Source organism: Limanda limanda, chromosome 7 (genome assembly GCF_963576545.1).
Source record: "Limanda limanda chromosome 7, fLimLim1.1, whole genome shotgun sequence".
In the NCBI taxonomy this organism is placed as follows: Eukaryota; Metazoa; Chordata; class Actinopteri; order Pleuronectiformes; family Pleuronectidae; genus Limanda; species Limanda limanda.
The window spans coordinates 14,059,006-14,080,394 of NC_083642.1; the positions used below are offsets into that span (position 1 = coordinate 14,059,006).

At 44.9% G+C, this 21,389-nt stretch overlaps 1 protein-coding gene across 1 annotated transcript in view; it reads left to right on the top strand.

Annotated features, from left to right (window-relative positions):
- The first annotated feature begins 447 nt into the window (after positions 1-447).
- The window catches only part of lrp1ab (low density lipoprotein receptor-related protein 1Ab), a 92,429-nt gene continuing 71,487 nt past the window's right edge, over positions 448-21,389 (top strand). Inside the window, exons 1-2 of the mRNA XM_061075506.1 lie at positions 448-1,084; positions 14,284-14,424. Of these exons, the coding sequence (XP_060931489.1) occupies positions 1,012-1,084; positions 14,284-14,424 (214 nt within the window). The 5' untranslated portion in view covers positions 448-1,011. The remainder of the gene's footprint in view (positions 1,085-14,283; positions 14,425-21,389) is intronic.

The window sequence follows — 21,389 nt, forward strand, 5'->3', positions numbered from 1 at the left end:
TTTAATATTCCCTGATACTTTTGTATTTCTTCTTAAAAATGACCTCACAATGTCAAAATTGGTGAAATAGATTTTCTACCAATGAACTAATTTATTGGGCCACTTGATAAATGAATCCCTCACTTCTTGTGAACTGGTTGATTCCTCGGTTCCTAAGGAGATCATCACATGTACAGTGGGGGGGCCACCGGGACCCCGACAAAAACACTCATGGACGTTGAGCCAACATGGCGGATCGCGGGGCCCCAGTTGCAGCGCCGCCTCTCTCTCTCTCCCCCTCTCTCTTCTCTCACCTCCACGGCTGAGGAAAAAGAGCATGAAATAGGAGAAAGGGAGGTGTGTTGGCGCATGCGCAGACGCAACACTCGCCGCCTTTCGGTTATACCCATTTTTTTTGTGTGTGTGTGTGTGTGTGTGTGAGGAACCGAGCGTTACGTCACGGGCTCGTCCACACAGCGCAGGAGCTAGAGAGATTCACCATCCAGTGCGTGCAGCCAGCCACACGCTACGAGCGAACCCGAAGCTTTGACTCTTTGTGAACCGGATTCTTTCCAGCTCGGCCCGGAATGAGCTGATCCCAGCGGGGCCGGGCGGCGGCTGCAGGGGCTTCAGTGGGAGAGGACGGTTCCAGTGGCATGGTGGTGGTTGTGCTGGTGGAGGTGGTTGAAGCAGAGATCCCAGCACACACACACACACACACACACACTGGGGCTACACCATGCATCATGTTGGAAAGCCGATAATCAATTAGAGATCCACACGTCTGCGCTGCTGCATTGAGCGGAGCCTCGCCGGACCGGAGCTGTAGCCTCCCTCTCTCTCTCCTTCTATCCCAAGCCGCCGTGCAGCCGGGGCTGAGGCTGCAGCTGAAGGGACGATCGCCCCCCGAACCCTCTGAACTGAGCCGGGTTCGGATGAGGTGGCCGATCGGCGTGTTCGGTCTCACAAATCCAGCCACAACTTTTCCTCCTTTCCCTTCGAACAGCGGTGCCACCGGGCATTGCTCCGGAGATGGCGATGAGGTTGCTCTGCTTGGGATTTATACTCCACTTGGGGATCGTGTCTCCTAACGGTGCAACCGGAGGTAAGAAGCCTGTTGTGTGTGTTTTGTCTTCCATTGTTCTGCAAAAGGCAAAAGCACTTTTTTCCTTTATTTCTGTATTCCTGCAAAAGCATCTGTGCACACACGGGCCTGTGTTCACCAGAGTTGGAGCCAAGACAGGATCGCATAAAGAAAGCAGGCTGTGTTGATAGTAACACTGTGTGCTACAGCTGTCTGCTCACAGGCAGAGATCGATCATCAGGGGGAAAATCCTTTAATCAGAGAAAGTAGCACACAAATGAGCTGTGGCCTAAAATCTTGACTGTGTGTGTGTATGTGTGTGTGTGGTTGTGAGTTTGTGTGTTTTTGGCTCTGCTAGTGTCTGGGCAGACAGAATGGGCCTGCCTGCAAGGATGGCAGACAGACAGTGAGGTTATTCACAGTTCCAGCAGGTAGAAGGCTCTGGCAACACTTGAACGACCCATTTTCACAGAAATACCAAATCATTACTCAGGAATTGCAACAAAAAATAAGCATTTTTACCCCATTTATCAAAGAAAAAAACACACAATTTCTCAGATAGGGAATGTTTCTAGGTGTAGAGACAGCTGATAGCTACCATACAAACCAAAGAATGCTTGGGGTTTTCAGTTTATTTATCCACAAAATCACAGCAGCACTGGTACCATGTTAAACCTGTGGGATCAGATCAGTTTCCATGTTTGTTTTCAGTGACTTGGCACATATGAAAACATGAAAACAACAGTTGTGCTGGCCTGTGGAGGTGTAATCTTAATGGCTCATTGGCGGCTTGTCCCAACGTGTAGCCGCTGTCTGGGAATCCCAATGTATCAGTGACAGCAGCCAGGTACATGCTAGGCTAGTGTGTGATCATGGAACCAACAGTCTTGTGCAGTCACCCTCTCATGTCCCCGGAGCCCCTTTTAATACCCTGATAGTAATAATTAGATTCTCAAAGGCACCGTTGCTCCTGTGACAATGTACACCTGTTGATCTTCATATGGGGCGAGAACAGAACATCCTGGAGTCTGGTGTGAGTCATCCCCAATATTTCTAAACCAAGTCATGCACTAGTGATGTCCCATCCAGATGTGACCTGACAGCCTTGTATATTCAAGAATATCCACCCAGCACTTAATTTCACTATGTGACTCCATGTTTATTTATATAGACACATTAAAACCCTTTTCTTTTTGCCAGCTATCATGTCTCCACAACATTTCTCTATTTCGTAAGATCTCCCATATAAGATATTAGATCTTGATGGAGCCTGTTAAGAGTGAGTTCTATAGGTTAGAGGAGCCTTCAAGCTCCGCCCTCCTCCATCAGGATGTAACATCTGGACACAGGGTGACCATTAATCCAAGCTAAAGGCAGAGGGGTGGGGATGAGGGAGAGGTGAAGCCAAATTCCAGAATCTGTCTCGGGTACTCTCTGTAGTTACATCACAGCGGAGTCCGGGATGGAAATGATATGCGTGTGTGTGTGTGTGTGTGTTATGTGTGTTATGTCATTATAACAACTGATTTAGCAGCCTCTCTCGTTTTGGAGCAGCGAAGTGAGCGGATAGAAACCCCGAGGCCAGCCACTTGGAATGGATTTGTCTGGATCACCCCTGGTCCGCAGCGTGAATTAATGAATGGGAGAGGATTAGAGACAGCAGGGTCAAAAGGCCACGGTTAACAGTTAAACATTGGACAGGCCATTTTGTTGGCTGTTTATCTTTAATGCTGATTTAAGGTTTATTATTGCCGCAGTAACTGGTGTCATCCGTTAAACCGACAAAATCCAGTCCAGTTTGGCACAGTCTAGTCCCGCTTTGTCTGGGCTTGGTTATATGAAGGGATATGATGATACATGGATACAGATTAAATTTGTGATTCTTGGCATTTGGGATGCAGCTTAAAATTGTTTTCTTAAATTGATCAGCAGATTCTTTTGGCAATTTATTACCTCCAGCAAGAAGGATATGTTTTCACCCCTGTTCGTTTGTTGGTTGATTCGTGTGTTTTGAAGATTACACAAAAACCACTGACCAGATCTCTCAGGAAACATGGTGGGAGGATGGGTCAGGGTATGAGTCAGGGAAGATTAAATGTTGGTACCGATCCGCCCTGTGATCGAGATACCGGATCCTTTCACCAAGTTTCGTGGTAATCTGTCCAGTTTATTTCCCCCTTGCTTTTAACGTTGAGAGGTATTGTGTTTATTTTGCAACGTTTGTTCTGATTTCTCAGGGAACACTTAATGGATCTTGATGGAAACAAACATCGGGTACATTAGGGAACTGATATGTGTACAATTTATTGCAGCTGGATTGAATTTAAAGGGACTGTTGGGTCTTGTATGTACTCTGCTGAGTTGTATTTCTGTTCTTTACAGGTTTGATCAACAAAATGCAAGAATATTGCACACAGTAAAAGTGATTATATACAGATTGTCCAACCAAGAGTACAAAACTATAAGACATTCAGTTTTTTCTAATAATCAAACAAAGCAAAGGGTTGAATCCTGATACTTTGCATATTGGAACTATTAAATTATTGGCATCATAAAAATCTATCAGTCAATTATAGAGCTGGAATGATTATACAGACAGTTCTTTGTCTGGAAATGTACTTTTTGATTAGACAAAAGTACTCTTTTCTGACATTTATCTGACATAACCCATTGATAATTGTTAGTCCAAATAGTTCCAACCAGTCACTCAATCCACTGTTGTTACAGCTCTGCTCAACGTGAGAGTAAATGCTGTGACTCGTGGTTTTAGCTGTCGATACAATTTTTTACCGATATTTGCTCTTTTGTTTTCCGATTCATTTGTTGCTTTGAATAATGTTCTGCGAATCGCAGGATCCCAACAAGCTTTAGAGGGAGAAAAACCCTGTTTGTGAAAAGTGTTACTGTGGGTCAGAGGCTAAAGAGGTTGAATTCCTGAGGAGCCGACACTCTGTTTGCCTGACCTTTTTATTGAGACCTGGCTATACATTTTCCTCAGAACTGTCACTGGAAACATCTGCTGGAAAAATTCAGCATCCTTCATACAAATTCAACAGATAATGGAAACAGGATTGCCCTTTGCAGCTCCTCCGAGCGGAGGTCACTGGGGGGGAGCGGTTATTGTAACTCTGCACACCTGAGGTTATCTGTCGCCCACACGCTTATCAGATGGCACGGATAATCCTCTGAACGGTTTTTCTGCCAGTCGGAGTCTTTTCACAAAGAAAGAGAGAATAAACTCAAATATTTGAAGTGAAACGTGGCCAAGTGTCCGATTTAGAAACATTCTTTGGCTCGGCTTCGTGAAACCTGATGTAAAGCTCATGTGCAGGTGTTTCGCATTTAGGTCCCAATGTAGTTAAAATATTTGTGAAATGATAATAGCAGACAGGCTTGACCGACGCTGCAGAAAAAGATCCCCTGTTTTCTCCCTCCGCTTCCTGAGCTGCATTGCAATGAACTGAGTCTAGAAGGTAAAAAGCAGATCAGCATGAATGTTCCCCACACATAGAAGGCGTGAGACAGCAGATGAAAGAGTGTTTGGTAATTGTGAATGGCAGGGGGGGTGCGCTGTAATTGGTGTTTTCTGCGAGCTGCATCACTGTTTACCCTATTTAGCTTCCAAGACCCAAAAAAGGAACAGAGCGGCTTCTTAAACAAAAATAGGGAGCGTGTGTGGGAGTGCGTGTTAATGCTGCTTTGCAGGATTCATTGGGTTTTTGTAGGCGATTAAATCTGTCTATGTATTTCTGCCTCTTGTCATTTATATCACAACGTCTCTTAGGATGTAGGTTTTGCCACATATGAACAAAACACATTTAAGTTATGTAAATGAGAAATAAACCTGTTTTTCTATGCCCGTAATAAAGGGAATACACATGGTTGTTCTAATGTTACAAAGGGCTGCAATGTTTGCCTGATACCTGGCACAGCTGTGAGAACACTGCCTTTACCCACTCGCGCCCATGTTCATCTCAGATGTTGCAGACGTCGCTGGTTTTCGCGCTTGACTGGAGAATCGATTTGATGGCAGGGACCCTTGGTCGCTGTCACACCTGGTCAGGGTGGAGGATCTAATGTATGGAGATAAGATTCCAATTTCGTGGATTGCTGCACAGCGTCATAGCTATTTACTCTCTTCAGAGTCGCAGCCTTGCCTCTCGGATCTTTAACAAACAAAGATACTTTCTGTGCCACGGTAAAGTCACGGTGCTAATTTATTATTTTTGGCCGAGTCTGCTGTTTTTCCAGAGCTACATCCCAGAATCTCTGTGAGGTAATGATGGAGTTGAGTTTGTGATCAAGTTGCAGTATTGGTCGGCCGATGGTGCGTGACTGACTGTAATTACACCATTGGTCAGCTGGGACTTCCTATTGGCTGTTGCTTTTTGTTAATTTATAAATTGGTGCAAACAGATTCTGTCGTTGTAACTTTAACAAAGAATCTATCGACTTTTTGGATAAACACAAGCTACCTTCTGTGGAAGAGAATTGTTGGCACTGCCCTGCAAGCGAGAGGGACACCTCCCTCTCTCTCTCTCTCTCTCTCTCTCTCTCTCTCTCTCTCTCTCTCTCTCTCTCTCTCTCTCTCTCGCTGTTCTCACACATTAACTCTTGATATTGTCTGGACATCATCCAGAGATCTGTGCCGTATTATCCTGCTGCGTGTGCTAAAATTATCAAAACATTTGTTATATCGCAAACACACACTCGCGCTCATGGAGAGTTAGGAGAACTGAATCATCCCTTCTAGCATTATAGTGCCAAGCATTAGTCACTTTCAGAATGTCCAAAGAACATTCATGAAACGTTCATGAAACACTCAGGTTGTAGGATTTTTCACCACTGACCAAAGAGGTCATCTGTGAAGTGGATGATGGCTCTTTGGTGCATTGTATATGAGTCGTTCTTAGCAATTATTCAGCAAGGAACGTTAGTCCCTCCTGCCTCCCTCAGAGTGAATCTAATGAGTTATTCATAGAGATCCCCTCATAGTAAATCACAGAAACCTTTCATCCTTCAACCCAAGCAAAGAGGTAACCGAAGGACAGAGGCGAGCCACGGATTTACAGTTGTCTCAGTAGCAACGAATGCCTCAATTTATGTGGTCCAGCCTTCATTTAGTGGTTCCCATATTCTGTTTTTGTAACAGCCGGTTCTGGGTTGACTTTTCTGCTACGGATGCAAAGAACTGTGCTATGCGGAGACGGCCTGGGTGTGTGTAGAGTGTAGACCAACTCTCTCCTCTGGCAGCACCACTGGCCTATTTACATTTATCTTTATGTCCATCCATCACACTCACTCAGTGCCATGTCTTTTAACTGCGTTGCATTTTACTGCTGTGGCCTGTGACATCCTGCAGAGCCTCATCGGGTTACCTCCGAGGTCAGAGCTGCACCCTTTTGTTGTGCGACGACACAAAAACAAGGCTTTTTCAGGCACAAGAGCAGGCACCAACTCAGCCTTTTAATGTTAATGCAAGTTCAACCTCTTTGAAAATAGCTATTGTGAATCAGGGCTTGAGGACATTTTATGCCCCCTGTGAGCTGGTTAAAGTGCTCGGCCGCGGCCTGACACAAAGCTGAGTAGCTGTGTCCACTATGTAGATGCTGCACAGCGTTATCATTGAAGAAGTTGATTCAGGCTACGTAAACCTTACTTGCCTGGCGTCCACACTACACAGATTCTTAGAGCCACTAACGTTGCTGTCCCTGCTTTAAGCCCAATTCATGGTTCTGCATGGAAGCTACGCCGTAGGTACGCACGTAGCCTACACACCTAGCCTATTCAGGATCATTCATAGTTGTGTGTGAGTTGCGCTAGTGGCAGTAGAGGTTCTATACTGGTGTTGAGTGTCTTCCTGTTTCTGGTCAACTAATTTACAAATTCTCTGGCGTCTCTGTTAACTTCAGAACAATGGTGAGTGTTAAAAAGTGGATCGTGTTGGAATTGGAGCTTATGGATGATGAAGAGCAATTACGTTTTCTAAAAGAACTGCAACAAAGAAAAGAAAGATGTTGTCCGTGTTTATTCCTTCAAATCAATTCAACAATGGCGGCGAGTCAGCTGGAAATGCGGTGCTACCAAGTGGACCAATCGCAGCTCTTGTGGTCTGCGTCGTCTCGACACGTAGTTGCAATTTGTGGTGTAGGGTACACGTCTAGGCTACAGCGTAGCTTCAAAGCAGAAGCATGAGGTGGGCTTAAGAATGGACAGTGATTAAAACTGATACAGAACCAAAACACTCACCTGGACAGAGATCATTTAAGTTTGAAAACACAGCTTTGGAATGAAAACCTAGCAGTATGGATGTAGCCTCGGTGGTTTCAGCAACAGGGATGGCCTGACATTGGAAACACAATTATCTCCATTTTTACATATGGGAGTCTGAAATGTTCTGGTTAAAGAATGAATGATTAATGCAGCACAGAAATTAAGGAATAATGACCTCCCTTTGCCTCCGCTCTCTTCCCTGTCGTCCTTGTTTGGTTTTAATTTTGCTCATGATGCATGGATTCTTGCTTTGAAATCCTGCTAAACTGAGCACAGAGAAATCACTTCAAACTTGACCTCAGGGGTCTAATTACATGCTGTAGTCTGTTTGCTTTTTCTCCCCCCCCCCCCCCCTTGCTCCCCTGAAGACTGTGGAAGACCTGGGTTTCACAATGGAGGACCAGGAAGGGAAGAAGTGGTGGGTGATGAGAAACAGGCGTAGTCTTGTTCCCACTTTCTCCTGCCGCTGCTTTTGTATCCAGCAGGACCACCGAGAACCATTCATTTATTCATTCAGTCAAGTCGTTTCACATCCTCATTTGTACTGTTATCTTTTAACTGCATTTAATAGAATCCATGCTCTGTTGCTCACCCTAGAAGTGATCCACAAGGTGATCGGGTTGGTTGAACACCGAGATGTTCTCAGTGTTGGAGGCATACTTGAAGGGGAAAGGTTACATTTTGTATGTCGTTTTTGGGGGTGAACATTTTATCTGAGGCTGTGTTCTGTGTGCATAGTTTTCATTGATTGATCATTGTGCTCTGTGGTGTTTAAACTACACTATGCAACACATATTTGAGGCCTTTTTGAAATGCAAAGCTGCTTGGAGCTGCTCCTTTTGTAACAGATTGTCTTTTTGGAGGCAAAGCCATACACATGAAATCAATTAGAAGGCGCTGGAATGTGCTGCGTGGATCTGGAGTTGATTTGTAGAGCACGGATGGCCATATTGAGGAAGACAGCTCGCGGATGGGGGGGGGTGGATCAGTGTGGAGTCCCAGCTGGTGATACTGTCTGGAGGCCTCCAAACGCTTGGCTGCTGAACTGGTGCCACAACAACACCATTAACTCACCGTCCCATCCTGCTCCACCACACAGAGAGCAAGTTCTTTACTTATTACTTACTATTTTTACTTAACTTTCCTCCTGCAGATGAAAGGAAGACCTTGGAAGTAGAGCATTGCTTTTATTAGACACACAAGAGTAGGACTTTTCTATAAGACCCAGGCTCTCTGTACATTTACGCATTTGCTCACTCGCTCGTGTTTAATGCTTTTTGCCATGCACAGGGCTCAGGGGCAATTCAGTGTGCACTGTTTATACAGCATAGAGCTCCAGTGGCCCTGCATAAGTCCATACAAGTGGCAGTATGCTCGAAGTCAAACAGTGTCAGCCAACTGGAGCCGGGACAACTACCATACCAGGAAGCAACTCAGTGATTTATATCTTTGTCTGTATGTCAACTCGGGATTTGAATATTTGCTCAATAGAAGTGTATCGATTCTTCAAATGCATTGTTCAGGTTCAAATTTTTCAAAACGGATATATTGGCTGCCAAATGTATTTTTTTAAAGTGTTAATAATGCCAAGACTATTATTATCGAACCCCGACTTTTTATAGTCTAATCATAAACTTTACTATAAATACCATGAATAAAAAGTAAACCCAAATACAACCAAATATTTAGAACAAACATTTTTCATGAAAAATTATAACATATAGGCACATATTTTCTGAAGTTTTTATTCTTTAAAATCCAAGTTTTCACATCTTTCAGATGAATCGTTGGAATTAAAATATAGAAACTTTCTGCAACTTGCTACGGGTTGAGCTATGTTTGAGGACTTAACCAGAGGAAAAGCGTTTCATTAAATCAGTCAAATGGCCACATTTCTTAAGAAAATGAGATAATGAGGAAAGCAGAATTACATTTCATTCTGAAGACCAACATCTAAAGGCAGTGCCCTTCAAGTAAGGGCTTGTAATCCATTAAATAAACTTAATTTGATGTCCAGTTGAGTGTAGAGAATTAAATAGTTGAGTAGAAACACTAATCCATTGTCTACTGGACAAGCACTTCCTTCAGACGCTTGGGAGCATACAGTCGGTACTGTATCACTTTTCAATAAGGATATTTTGCATTAAACACAGTGAAACATATTGTAACTACATCAGAGTGTCAGATATGGACATTTTGTTTTTTGCGGAAAGGCTGCTGTTTTTCTTTTCTTTCTTTTTTTCTTCAACCAGCCAAATAAAGATATTCATACATGCTGTAATTTCTGGACAGAAATAGAAACTGTCTTTCCTGAAGACCGTCCAAAGTTGTTTTTACTGAATAATGGTGTGAAATTCAAAACTCTTGAGGGTTTCAACTGAAGCTGCCAAAGTTAGTTCTCATTTTCATCTCCTAATGAGATGCATTTTTTGCTCTAATACATACCCACAGGTAGGCCTGTCACGATAACACATTTTTCTGTGCGATTAATTGCCCCAGAAATGATTGCGATAAGCGATAATATTGCCGTTTTGACACCATTTTCAACTTATATACTGATAATGGAATAATAATGCAAGTACACCCTTTCGAAGATCAATAAACTTCTATTTTTAAAGAACACTGGAACTGGACATCTGGAAGACATTTAAGAAAGACTTTTTTATTGCCAAATATATGAACTGTTTAAAGTAGATTATAAATATAAATAAATACAAAAACTTTTTAACTTAAAACTATGAATAATATATGAACTGTTAACAAAAGTTTACACTATACTTAAATAAATAAAAATAAATACAAAACAGACACACTCTGACTCGTGACTCTGACTCGTGACTGGTGCCTGAGCCAATTGAGACCCCGGCTGTCGCAGGCAGGCTTCCGCCCGCCTTCGTCCCCCCGAACGCTTTTGTGAAACCTTTCTTGCCGTGGTCTCCGTTCCTCCCGCCCCGAGCCTTTCCAAGCCGACCCGGAGCCGTCGCGGCGCACCACGGAGGAAATGCGCCCGGCGGGGGCCAGCCAGCGCTTGGGAGAGGGCTCGCAAGGAGATCCTCCCACACCTGCACGGGAGCCCTGACGCACGCGGGGCGCGGGCAGCGCGGAGACAAGAGTCTGTCCACCGGCAGCCGCGGCCGACTGCCGGATGGGATCTGGGATTAGCCTTATGCGAGCGGAGTTGACGGAAATCCGTCATAGCGACGGAAAACTTTAATCCCTGAATTTATTGCAGCCGGCAAAAAATTATCGCTCATTTTAATTTATCGCGCAATTAATTGATTTATTGCATATCGCGACAGGCCTACCCACAGGACGATTGTTTTTTATCAGGTCATCTCAATGCAGAGGGTATATATTTCTTCATGATTATACCATACTGATCACACTTTAAAAAAACTTTAAACTACACAAGGTGAAGTTCTAAATGTCTTTTTGAAAATGTGATTTCCTGCCTCCTTAATGGGATTTCCTACTGTTAAGTCACAGCAGTGGGATCAAGTTGCCATTCAGCTGTGGCAGGAAATGCTTTGGTAAGGATGGCATTATCAGCAGGGAGCTCGGCTGGAGGCAAACACACGGGGCTTATAAGAGTTCCTGTAAGTGGAGTATGTAACTTGATTCAACCGGATTGATGTTTGTTGTTGGGCCAATCCCAAGACAAAAAATAAAGGCCGTCTTCAAATCCCTTATAGGCAAGGACGACTCAAATGGTTTAACATCCCAGCCTGATTTGGACCCTCCAAAAAAATGGTCAGCATTTTGGCAGGAACTTTTCGGAAAAAGCGACTTTGCCGGCTGAATTAACAATTCACATCTCTGTCTGAGATATTTTAAGTGGGCTTTGAAAGAGGACTACTGAGAAGGAAGGATGCCAGTATTTGCCCCAGTCACTAACCCCTCCTCAGCCACAACCTCCAATTAGGCTCCGAGGTTCCCCCCTCTGCGGTCATTTCATGCTGGTGTGTAAAGCGATGATAAAATTAGAAACCACAATGTTTTATTTCCAGTTTTATGCCCACTCACAGGGAACAACTGGCTCAGCCCAGCTGCTTCACACAGGCACCAGAGAGACAGAGGGAATGCCTTCACATAGCACACAGGTTCTGGTGCGTTTACCCGTCTCAGCTCAGGGCCCAGTCAGTTTGGCTGTCTGGTCTTTTAGGCACATTGAATGGGAACATGTAAGGGCTGGAAAAACCTTGTTTACCACCATACCAAACGTACCGGGGCAAGATTAAAGAGGCAGAAGTAACAAACTGGCTACAGACCATGGCAACTCACAAGTGTTTGGGTGTGTGCACATCATCTAAACTCTTTTACAGCTCTCTCTCTCCAACTCTCATCTCAGCCTGACATTTAATATGGCCTTTGTCTTTTGACATCTTGTTCTCTTGCATCACTTGAATTTAGTTTAGTAAGCTTTGCCCCTGTCATTGTGTGAACGGGTCAACAGCTCTGCATTTTAAAAACCTGTGTTTCCTCCTTCTCCTAATCTCCTCAGATATCAAGGTCTTGTTCATGTAATGGGAAAGTTGTGATCTGATCCCTGAAACTCTTTAGCATCTAATTGTATTTACAAAAAACATGAGACTCAGAAGTCTCCGTGTTTGACTTACACGTACACTTCACCGTCACATGGAAGGGGGAAAAAAGACCAGGGTCTGAACCCGTTAGTCTTGACAGCCTGAAGCAACGTGATTGCAATGATACAGGAGCCTCATGCTCTCTTGTGATTTCAGTCACATCCCAGCCCCCTTGCGGTGCACCCCCACACAGCCCGACTGCCCACCCCGAACACCCCCCTGCCTGCCAAGTACGTAGGGAGGCAAGTCATCCAGGATGAGAGAGTGCTCAGTCCCTGCAGGGAATCACAATGAGACCTTTGGTGTTGTCCTTGCCAGAGCATTGCTGCACAACAATGCAGTAACAGCAGCCTCCTGCTTGGTATGGCCAGTGCTGTATTTTTGACCACTCGCATACAAGGAAGCACTTTCCCTCCTTATACTTAGCCTCTATTTCCACTTTTCCTTAGAAAGGGTCAATTTTGCCACAGAAAGTCAGTTTTCTGCTATAATTTGTATTCAGGTTTGATGAGGCTACTCCAGTGAAGGATTATATCATTAATGAGTTTGAAAACGGGGAGGTGTGGCCTAAGGGGTAGAGTGGTCGTTCTCCAACAAGAAGGTTGTCGGTTCAATCCCCACTCTTCCCCATCTGCATGCCGAAGTGTCCTTGGCAAGATACTGAACCCCTAAATGGCCCCTCATAAAATGTTGAGTGTACTAATTGTAAGTCGCTTGGACAAATTCATCAGCCAAATGACATGTAATGTAATGTAATGTAAAAAACACAGTCATGACTCTTCTTTATTTCGCACAGTCTCTACGTATTTAAACATTTTATTCTCTTGGAAAGACACATTCATGCTCAATGTTGCATAAGTAAAGGAAAATGGATGGCGCCTTATGTGAACCTTGTGAACCTTTACTGAAAGCTTACGGATATGGACAAAACAGAGCAGTACCACTTGAAACAGCTGGGAGACAGTGTGGCCAAATTCAAGTTAGATTGACCATAAGACACTAGGAAGAAAGATTCAAAGATGGCCGCACTTTTGTTTTCTTTCCAAGAGAGATTTTGCGAGTTGGTAAGATCCTGCAGGCGTCCGTATGATGTTCCTTTGCCCAGGCACAGGGACAAGAACGTTCCTAAGAGGTACATTGTCACAACTTGATAATTCTTTTGTGTTGTGCGCAACACAGTTTTATTCACGTCAATGTTGAGGTGGTAGCACAAATCTCAGTGCTTTACGCATGGTGTCCACACTAATCCAGAGTTTTCAGCTGCCTAAAATTGAGAACAACACAATTGGCCCTGATTTAGATTGGAAACTCCGGGGCGTCCCTTCAGTCTGCGCGGCCAGAAACGGAGAAGATTGTTTTTGCCAACCTCGTTGTCCGTCCAATAAAATAAATCCCTGCTCTTACTTCTTTACTTGTTCTTGTTCTTAGTTCTTTCTGTAACTAAGCAACCAACTGCAGAGTAGGAAAACTGCTTCCTGTTTAAACCCGACGCACATGCTCGGTGCTCGTGATAAGCATTTTCAGTTGTGTAGCATCGAAGGAAACTACGTCTCATGTGGATTACTTTAAAGCCAGAGCACTTGTCTGTACAGAGAAAGTTTTAAATCAAGGTGTAAAACTACAATATATTAGTGTGTATGTAACCTGAGATAGATTTGTGCATGAGGGACCACTTCTCCACTGGAGGTGGCTGAGTGACAGCACGTCTGCATCGTCACCCAGCTGATGGAGCGTCAGCATGGCCGCGGTGCTGCCCGCCCGTGGTACGCCTCAACAATCTGCTCCGACTTACTGCCCAGAACTACCGCTCGGCAGTATCCCATGGGCCGGATGGAGATTGAATGCCCTGTTATGTCTGTGCCACGACACATGAAAGAGCCTCTGTGGTGAGAGTTGAAAAACACCTTTAGGAGTAATAAAAAAAATTGGAAAAAAAGCAAAAAGAAATGAGATGTCCGTAAGAAGAAGGGAAACAACAAACAAACCAGAACTAAAAGGCACCACTGTTGCTTGTAAACTTGTAGAGGAGGCTTTTTTTTCCTGAATAGAGTGCGCCTGTGGGTTCTTTGATACAAAAACATCATTGTAAACTTGAGTTGACCCTTGCATGTTGCTTTACCTCGCTGAGTTAAGATCTGTGCTGCTTCAAACTGGAAATTTCCTACGTGGATTCTGCTCAGGAGAGACGGGTGTGCGGGGGAGGGGGGTCATGGATTTTTGAAACTTCCACTTTCATTTAGCTATTGCTCAAAGCTCGGAGCATGGCATTTCCTCCTAATTGCATTTGTGTGGTGTCAAAATCCTTTTTCAACCAATGCTGCTTTTATTAACACATCAACTGTCCTGTTTTTGTTGTTTTTTCAGCCCCCAAAGCTGACGACCATCCCAAGACCTGCAGCACCAAGCAGTTTGTGTGCAAGGACCAGGTGACCTGTATCTCCAAGGGCTGGCGCTGTGATGGAGAGAAGGACTGTCCAGATGGCTCAGACGAATCCCCAGATATCTGTGAGCATGCCGACATAAATAAAGCTACAAAAAACGTCTCTCAGCAGGTTTCGTGTCCTCATGTTCCCTCCAGGCTGTTGGTTCCCGAGCGATGAGGATTACCACTGGATTTACTCCATTTACTCCGTTTAATTTGCTACTCTGCAAATCAACCTATTCAAACCGTATTTGTCAAATCTCATTTCATCACAATGTTGTGGCTGCGCAGGATTTTAAAATATCAAATCCACTTCCTCTGAATGGCTCGGAAGAGGCGAAGGCACACTGTTCAGACGGTTTAATTTAGGCCTGAAAAGGAGGATGGGTTATGGCCCGATCTGAGCAGGACACAGGCTCACAGTGTGTGCTCTGGCTGCTCTGCTGAATTATAGCTCTAATTATGTGGCCATGTTTAGTCTGAGTGTTTTCGGGGATGTGTCTGCTCTTGTCTGGACTCTTGTGGGATCCGTGCAGTCCCTCTGAGTCTTGTCCCAGCCGCTGTCCTCCGCCGGCCGCCCCATCCTGCCATTCCATCCATAAACTCTCCCTGGTAAAAGCCTCCCCTCTGTTTATGTGCAGGCGCTAATGGTGATTTTACTGTCTGCCTGTGCCACACCTTACATCTGTCATGCCACAAGTATTCTCACAATAGCCTGGCACGCAGAGACAGCCGGTCGACACCATGCACCGAGAGACCTGTTATTTTTGGGTGAAAACACAATTAAGTATTAACACAAAGGATTACGGATTAAAACCTGTGATGCCTTTGAGGGTAATGTGTTCATAAAACATTACCGTAGGTGGTGAAATAGTTTTCCAGGTCAAGTCCTCTCCCGTGCACAGATTTTTGCTGTGTTCCATATCCGGTCACTGAAAGGATTTTGAGAATGAGGTACTGAGTAATTCCTGGTTCAGAGCTGAAAAACAAAGGTGGAGCTGAACACAAAAGTCTCTCGTCTACTCTTTGTCTCTCTTCTTCTGTTTATTGATTCATACAGACTTCACTTTGAGAATTTACTGCCAACATCTGGACTCTTTATTCATGAAGCATACAAAAACGTGTAGGTAAAATAAATAGCTTTTTTTTCCAGGAGGGGAAATAAATGATCTGAAGTTTTGGAAATGTCACCGATCCCCAGCGTGAGCAATTTTTATGCAAGCGTGACCCGCATAATTCACTTGAGCGAGCTGCGCCCATTCGGTTTCTGCCCCTTTTTAGTTTATCAATTGAACGGAGTGAATACTTTTCATTGCACTTGTGTAATTTGGTGACACGGGACAATGATGTGAATCATCTTCTGCATGTAGAGACAGAGAGCAGTGTTTCACAGGAACATCAGGATGTGTTCTGCTCAATTACCCGCGTCTCACGGGCTATTCTCTGACTGTGGATTTACCTTTTCAGTGAGAGCACCCCTCTCTCCTCATGTCAGTTTCTGAGCCGTTCATTATAAATATCTGTTTCTGCAATTAATGCACTTATTCCTCTGTGCAGCACTGTGTGTTTGCAGGTTTAAGAGTCAAAGGAAGCCAAGGTGTTTCAAAGAATCACAATGAAAGGCGGCCTGACTGGGATTCTGTCCCTAGTCGTTGAGTTCATCCAGCCATTAAAAAGTGAGGAATGTAGGGCTGCAGATAAAGCCACAGAATGAATGTGTTATTTAAAGTCCTGCTCTGACTAAGGGGAATGGAAAAGTCTCCTCCTATAGCATTCCCCATTCATAGGCTAAACCGGTGTGGAGGTCATCAGCCCACTCGCTCCTGCTGGAAAGCCTCACCAGAGACGTGCTGTAAACAATTCTGCTCTCAGTTCAGCTAGTGTGGAAATGGAAGGTCCAGGCCAAACATTGATCCGTTTTACAGCGAGCCAGTTTTGTGTTGTGTGTTGCTTAATAGTTTGAAAGTTCAAGGTGTTGGGTTGTGCCATGGTGTCTGGTGCTCCCCTGAAAAGTTAGTCTGACCTCCTCTTTTCAAACTTACTTCATGAAAGTCAGACATTTCCAAGAAAAGTCCCTGCTCGTAAGACGTTTGTTCCAACACGCATCCAGACCACAGTCTAGGTTTGTGTGTGGATGTTGATGGGAGTTATAGTGGCGCATGCTCCTATAATTTTGACATTATCTCCAGTTCAAGTTAATTACTGACTACAGGCTTAGTTTACAAAGGGAGCTCACTGAGATTTCCCATTTTCCTCTTACTTTCCTTTCTTGTCTGTTCTCCGTCCCTCCCTCCTGTGGACGCTTTGGCTCTGCTTCCGTCCCCGGGTGGGATCATCCTGCAGTCTGGCCGTCCTATAGATCAGAGACTGTGGCCGCGCAGGCACCGCATGCGGCCAACAGGAAGCTTTGTTTCTTAATTAGATGTATTCATCATTTGAAAATTGCAAGAAAAAACTGAATCTGCCTGAATTCCTCTGCTCCTCCTCTGGCTCAAGTGGGTTTTTAGTGAATGCCACCTCTTTTGTTTATCGTGAATTCACTTGCGTTCCGACCGGCGGCTGTTCTTTTGTCCGATGCCGATCTTTGATCTACACCTCCAGTGGCCTGGTTGGAAGAAAGTGCACTCCTCAGCATCATTCTGCCTGGAGGTCTAATTGCCTGTCATTTCCAAAACCATTCATCTGGGCTGTAATTATGTTGAGCAGCTAAAGACAGGCATCTGCCAGAGTAGTGGGGTTGTAACATTGCATCACATGAGGCGTTTAGGTGCCGTAGTTGAGATGGCAGATCATGCTACAGGAGGTCGGTGTTGTGCATTAGCATCCTTAGCACTGAAGCAGAGTGATGGAGAGCTGCGTGCACGGAAGTGTGTTTCGCATATGGATCTGCATGAATTGTCATGATAAATGGCCGAGTGGAGGTGTGGGCAGGCTGCCAGCTGTAGGGATGTCTACGCCCCCCCCACCTGTGCACCTCCCTCATATTGCTTCTAGTAGACGCTCAGATAGCCATCAGCAGGCTGCCGGTACATGCCCCTATCTGCAGGTGTGACCCTGTCTCCCTCTCCCAGGGACTGCACTCTGCCCCCCCCTCACTGCCTGGCTTCAAGTGGTTTCAGACAAACCATCTCACCTCAATTACATACAGGCTTAGGGCTCCGGAAGTGGTTGAAACGTGGCCTCAGGGCCGGAGTTTATGCTCTGTGTGTCTCAACGATGGTGCTCGGTGCAGGACTTCTGCTCTTTAATGCTCCTGGAGGTAGTTGTGGTATGCTGTCCAAGAGTAACCTTTGTTTCCACCGATCAATGATCCCACCAACATCTGGATTTGATCTGCAGTGGAAATGGATCCAATCTGAGTTTACTCCCTGCAAGACTCTGCAGTAGACTTGTTTTTTTTTTTATTTACTCCCGCTTACGATCGGCAATGATGGAAACATGGTTTCATTCATGGGTGAATGTGCTAATTTCTTTTTTCTTCTTCATTCTTTGTCTGACAGACACTGCACCTTTTCAAGGGCTACTTTATGACACGCATTGAACTCCAGGCAATAGGCGTGTAAATAGCCAGCGATTTATTTCTTCGTATAATTCAAAAATCGCTCAGCCTCTGCTGAGAAAGAGGGACTGAAGTGAAAGATAAAAAAAAGTGCAAACACTGTAACCTTGTCTTTGGTCTGCAAGGTGCTTTCCTCTGTACTATGATGTACTTCACCCTTCCAATGTGTTGGTTTCTGGTATAATTGGGACGTAGAACATGAAAATATAAAAGCAGAAAGGCAAACCCATGTATAGGTTAACTGGTGTAAAAGAGATAGCAGTGATATAGAGGTGAGGGTGAGTGTTTGAGTTGTCCAGTTAAGCTGCTTTTGGAAACGCACCGAACTCTGGAGATCATTTGGATATTGTCTGGGGCTGTGTGTGTAAACCTGCAGACTTTCTCTGACCACGCCCCTTTGTATAAAGTTCGCAGAAAGTCTGGAGGAGCCGATGTGAGAACACAGCAGGAGATCTCTGGAGGGAGTGGGTTACAAAAAAAAATACATGAAAGAAAACAAATATCTCCGCATGAAAAAATGTGGTGCCATACACGACACCAACGGAGATGTCACAAGAGCGTTTGGTGATGAGAGCCAAAGTCGATGCGCTGTAAACAAAAACACACGGTCTCCGCAGCAGAGTTACTGTGACATCCTCCCGCTTTCTGTGTTGTTGCGAAGGCGTCTTAGCCAAGAACCTCCTGCTGCGTTGTGCATGTGTGAGAGGCTTGTATCAGTGCTGGGCTTTTTCTAGCAGATGTTGAGCAGACACTACACAAGCCTGCGTGTGACTGATGAGGTTTTTCGACCAGAAAGATGTGGATTAACTTGGTTGTGGTTGTTTTTTGAACACATCCAGTTTATTTACAGTTTAGTACCAGAAACAAAGGTAAATCCACTGAGACACCTCCCAATAGAAGGTTCTCTGTCACTCTGCATTGTTTTTGCAGCAGAATGCAGTTTATTTTTAACAAACCGATTTTCAGCTCTTTGTTTCTGGGCTTTTTTGTTACGCAGAGATGGGGGGGGTAGGGGTTGTAATGAGGTCATGACATGTTATAAAAGTAACTGGATAAATGAGATGGTTTTCCAGTGAAATCTTCCGTCTCACTGTATCATTAGGGCTTTGACTTCTGACAGCCATAGCTTTAATTTCCAATCTATTTCAGTAACAGTACTTTCATGGCGCTGTTGTTAAAATAAAAAGTACTGTGTCACAACTCGCATTGCATTTCACTGTTCTTTTTGAACCGTGCTGTTAAAAAAAAAAACTGACTTTTTGGCTGTGATCCGAGCCTGTGTTCAATTATGATTCATTATTGTGGTTGAGCCGGCGAATGGGGGCAGATGTTGGAGTAAGCCATAGCATGTAAAGCACTTTCTCCGTCATGAGAAGCCCTCCGCCACGAAGGAATCCTTTTCAACATCCGAGAAAAAACCTTATACAACAACTGCCTGTCCCTAATTCTCTTGTTAGACTTTTTAACCCCCGATTTGGCTTGAAACTGTCCACAGGAGGACTTCCACGCAGGGGGTGAGAAGCGTCTCAGTCATGCAAATACAGCGCCTTTCTCTTCCCATGCACTGTTATCCACTTTCATTGAGGGGGAGAAAATGAGCTGATAACTCAACGTAGTTAACACTTGCAAATCCCAAGCCGCTCCCTGCTCTCGCACTGTCAACTTGTCTCAACTTATCTCCATAGGCTTGTAGAGCTAATACACACACATGTATGCACACACAAATTTATTTGTTTTCCTTGTTGATGCTTAAAAAAGTAATTTTGAGGGGATATACCTGGAATGCAGTTTCATAATGAAAGTGAGGGTCCCATGGCTGAAGAGGCTAAAAGTCTTTAACGTAACAATGTGGACCCTCGAATCCGGACACGCTCCTGATTTCATTCATTTTGATGTGCCTTCAACGGGACTATTTGCCCTAACGCACTGGAAACTGCTTCAAATAGTTTGTCTGATGGAGCAGTGGTGGCACAGAACTGTAGTGAAAATACATGTCAGTGGATGTGAAGGTCTGAGGGGTAGATTGAGTTATCTTCTCCATGCAGCTGCCCTCGGCTGCTGTGGGCCACACAGAAAGGTTATCTCTCCATCTCTCCACCGGCCCGGGCCTTTGTCCGGCGCATCCGACTGTCCGGCCCCGGCCGCCTCTCCGAGACGACCAGGAAGAGCAGACTGCAGAGGTGGTGGGATGGGATGGGATGGAGGGATAAAGCGATGAGGAGAAGGGATGATCTTACAGAAGAAGCCTTTCTATAAGACAAAATGAGCAGATTACTCCTTTAGTCTCCGGAGGAAAATGGAAATGGCATTGTTAAGCTCTGATCCTCTTTCTATAGCCACAGCTCCTTACAGTAGAGTTAAGGGGGAGCGATCCTTTCAATGCCCAGGCATGCAGCTGTACTTGCTGGGCGGGGGGGGGGGCACCGGGCAGGGCTAGGAGGGTCTGTAGAGGCAGCGGTTGACACACTGCATCCACAGAGGAAGGAGCAAAGCCCAGTAAATCCCCCTGGTCTGTGGCCCTGAGCCCTCCTCACCGGCCTATCAACAGACAGAGAACACAGCGCTTTCTCACGCCACACAGGCACCACTTCCCCTTTTCTCATGTCTCCTCCACGCCCCGTTTCCTTCTCTCCCTCTCTCAATCTGTCCCGTGTCCCTCCGTCTTCCTTCTCTGTCTGTCGGAGCAGCTGGAGAAGCTAGACTCAAGTCTCGTCTGATCCCTCTTCCTCATATCTCATCTCCAGTCTTTCCTCTGGTGTAATCGCCTCACGGTTTTTTCCCCTTGTTGCAGACAGTGACCTTTTTTTTTTTGTTGGCTGTCTCTTTTCTGTAGGGAAATGGTCTGTAGTGGATTTTATGCAGTGTAGTCAGATGGATAGATTGCTAGACACTGCACTGTTTCACTGTGGCAACACCTTTTAACAGACTTAAATGTTTGAATAAGCAGGTCCCCAGATTTAATAGTTTGACGGCTGTTTTACTGGAAGAATTCGGCCTTAAGTGATACTCCACCCGAGCTCCATCTATTGAGGGTAAAGCACTCGACACCTGTGGGCGTGAAAGGCTGTAAGACGTTGCAACTTTGTTAAAAAACTGTAGATCTAGTTGGACCAAATAAATGTAAGTTGCAAATGTTGCAGATTTGTATAAATGGTCACGTTGCCTTTCGCTTTAGCTTAGAACTGCTACGAGTTTGAGAGACGCTAAAACTGAGAAGTTTGGAAACGCTGCTCCCCCGTTGTAGTTTGATAACTCGGAGGGCAGCGTATTAATCTGGACGTTTGATAATGGAGACGCTCACGATTTACCTTTCGCTGATTCGTCCGGCTCCTATCACTTGACCCTCTTCCAGAATAAAACTGATAGAGAGACTAAACGCCTGTGTGGCCAGAGATTGTTCTAGTTTGAAAAGGCTGTTCACTGTGAAAACAAACTTTTTGCAGCGCGTTTCAACCCTACGTGATCTATAAAGTCTGCTCTTTTCTACTG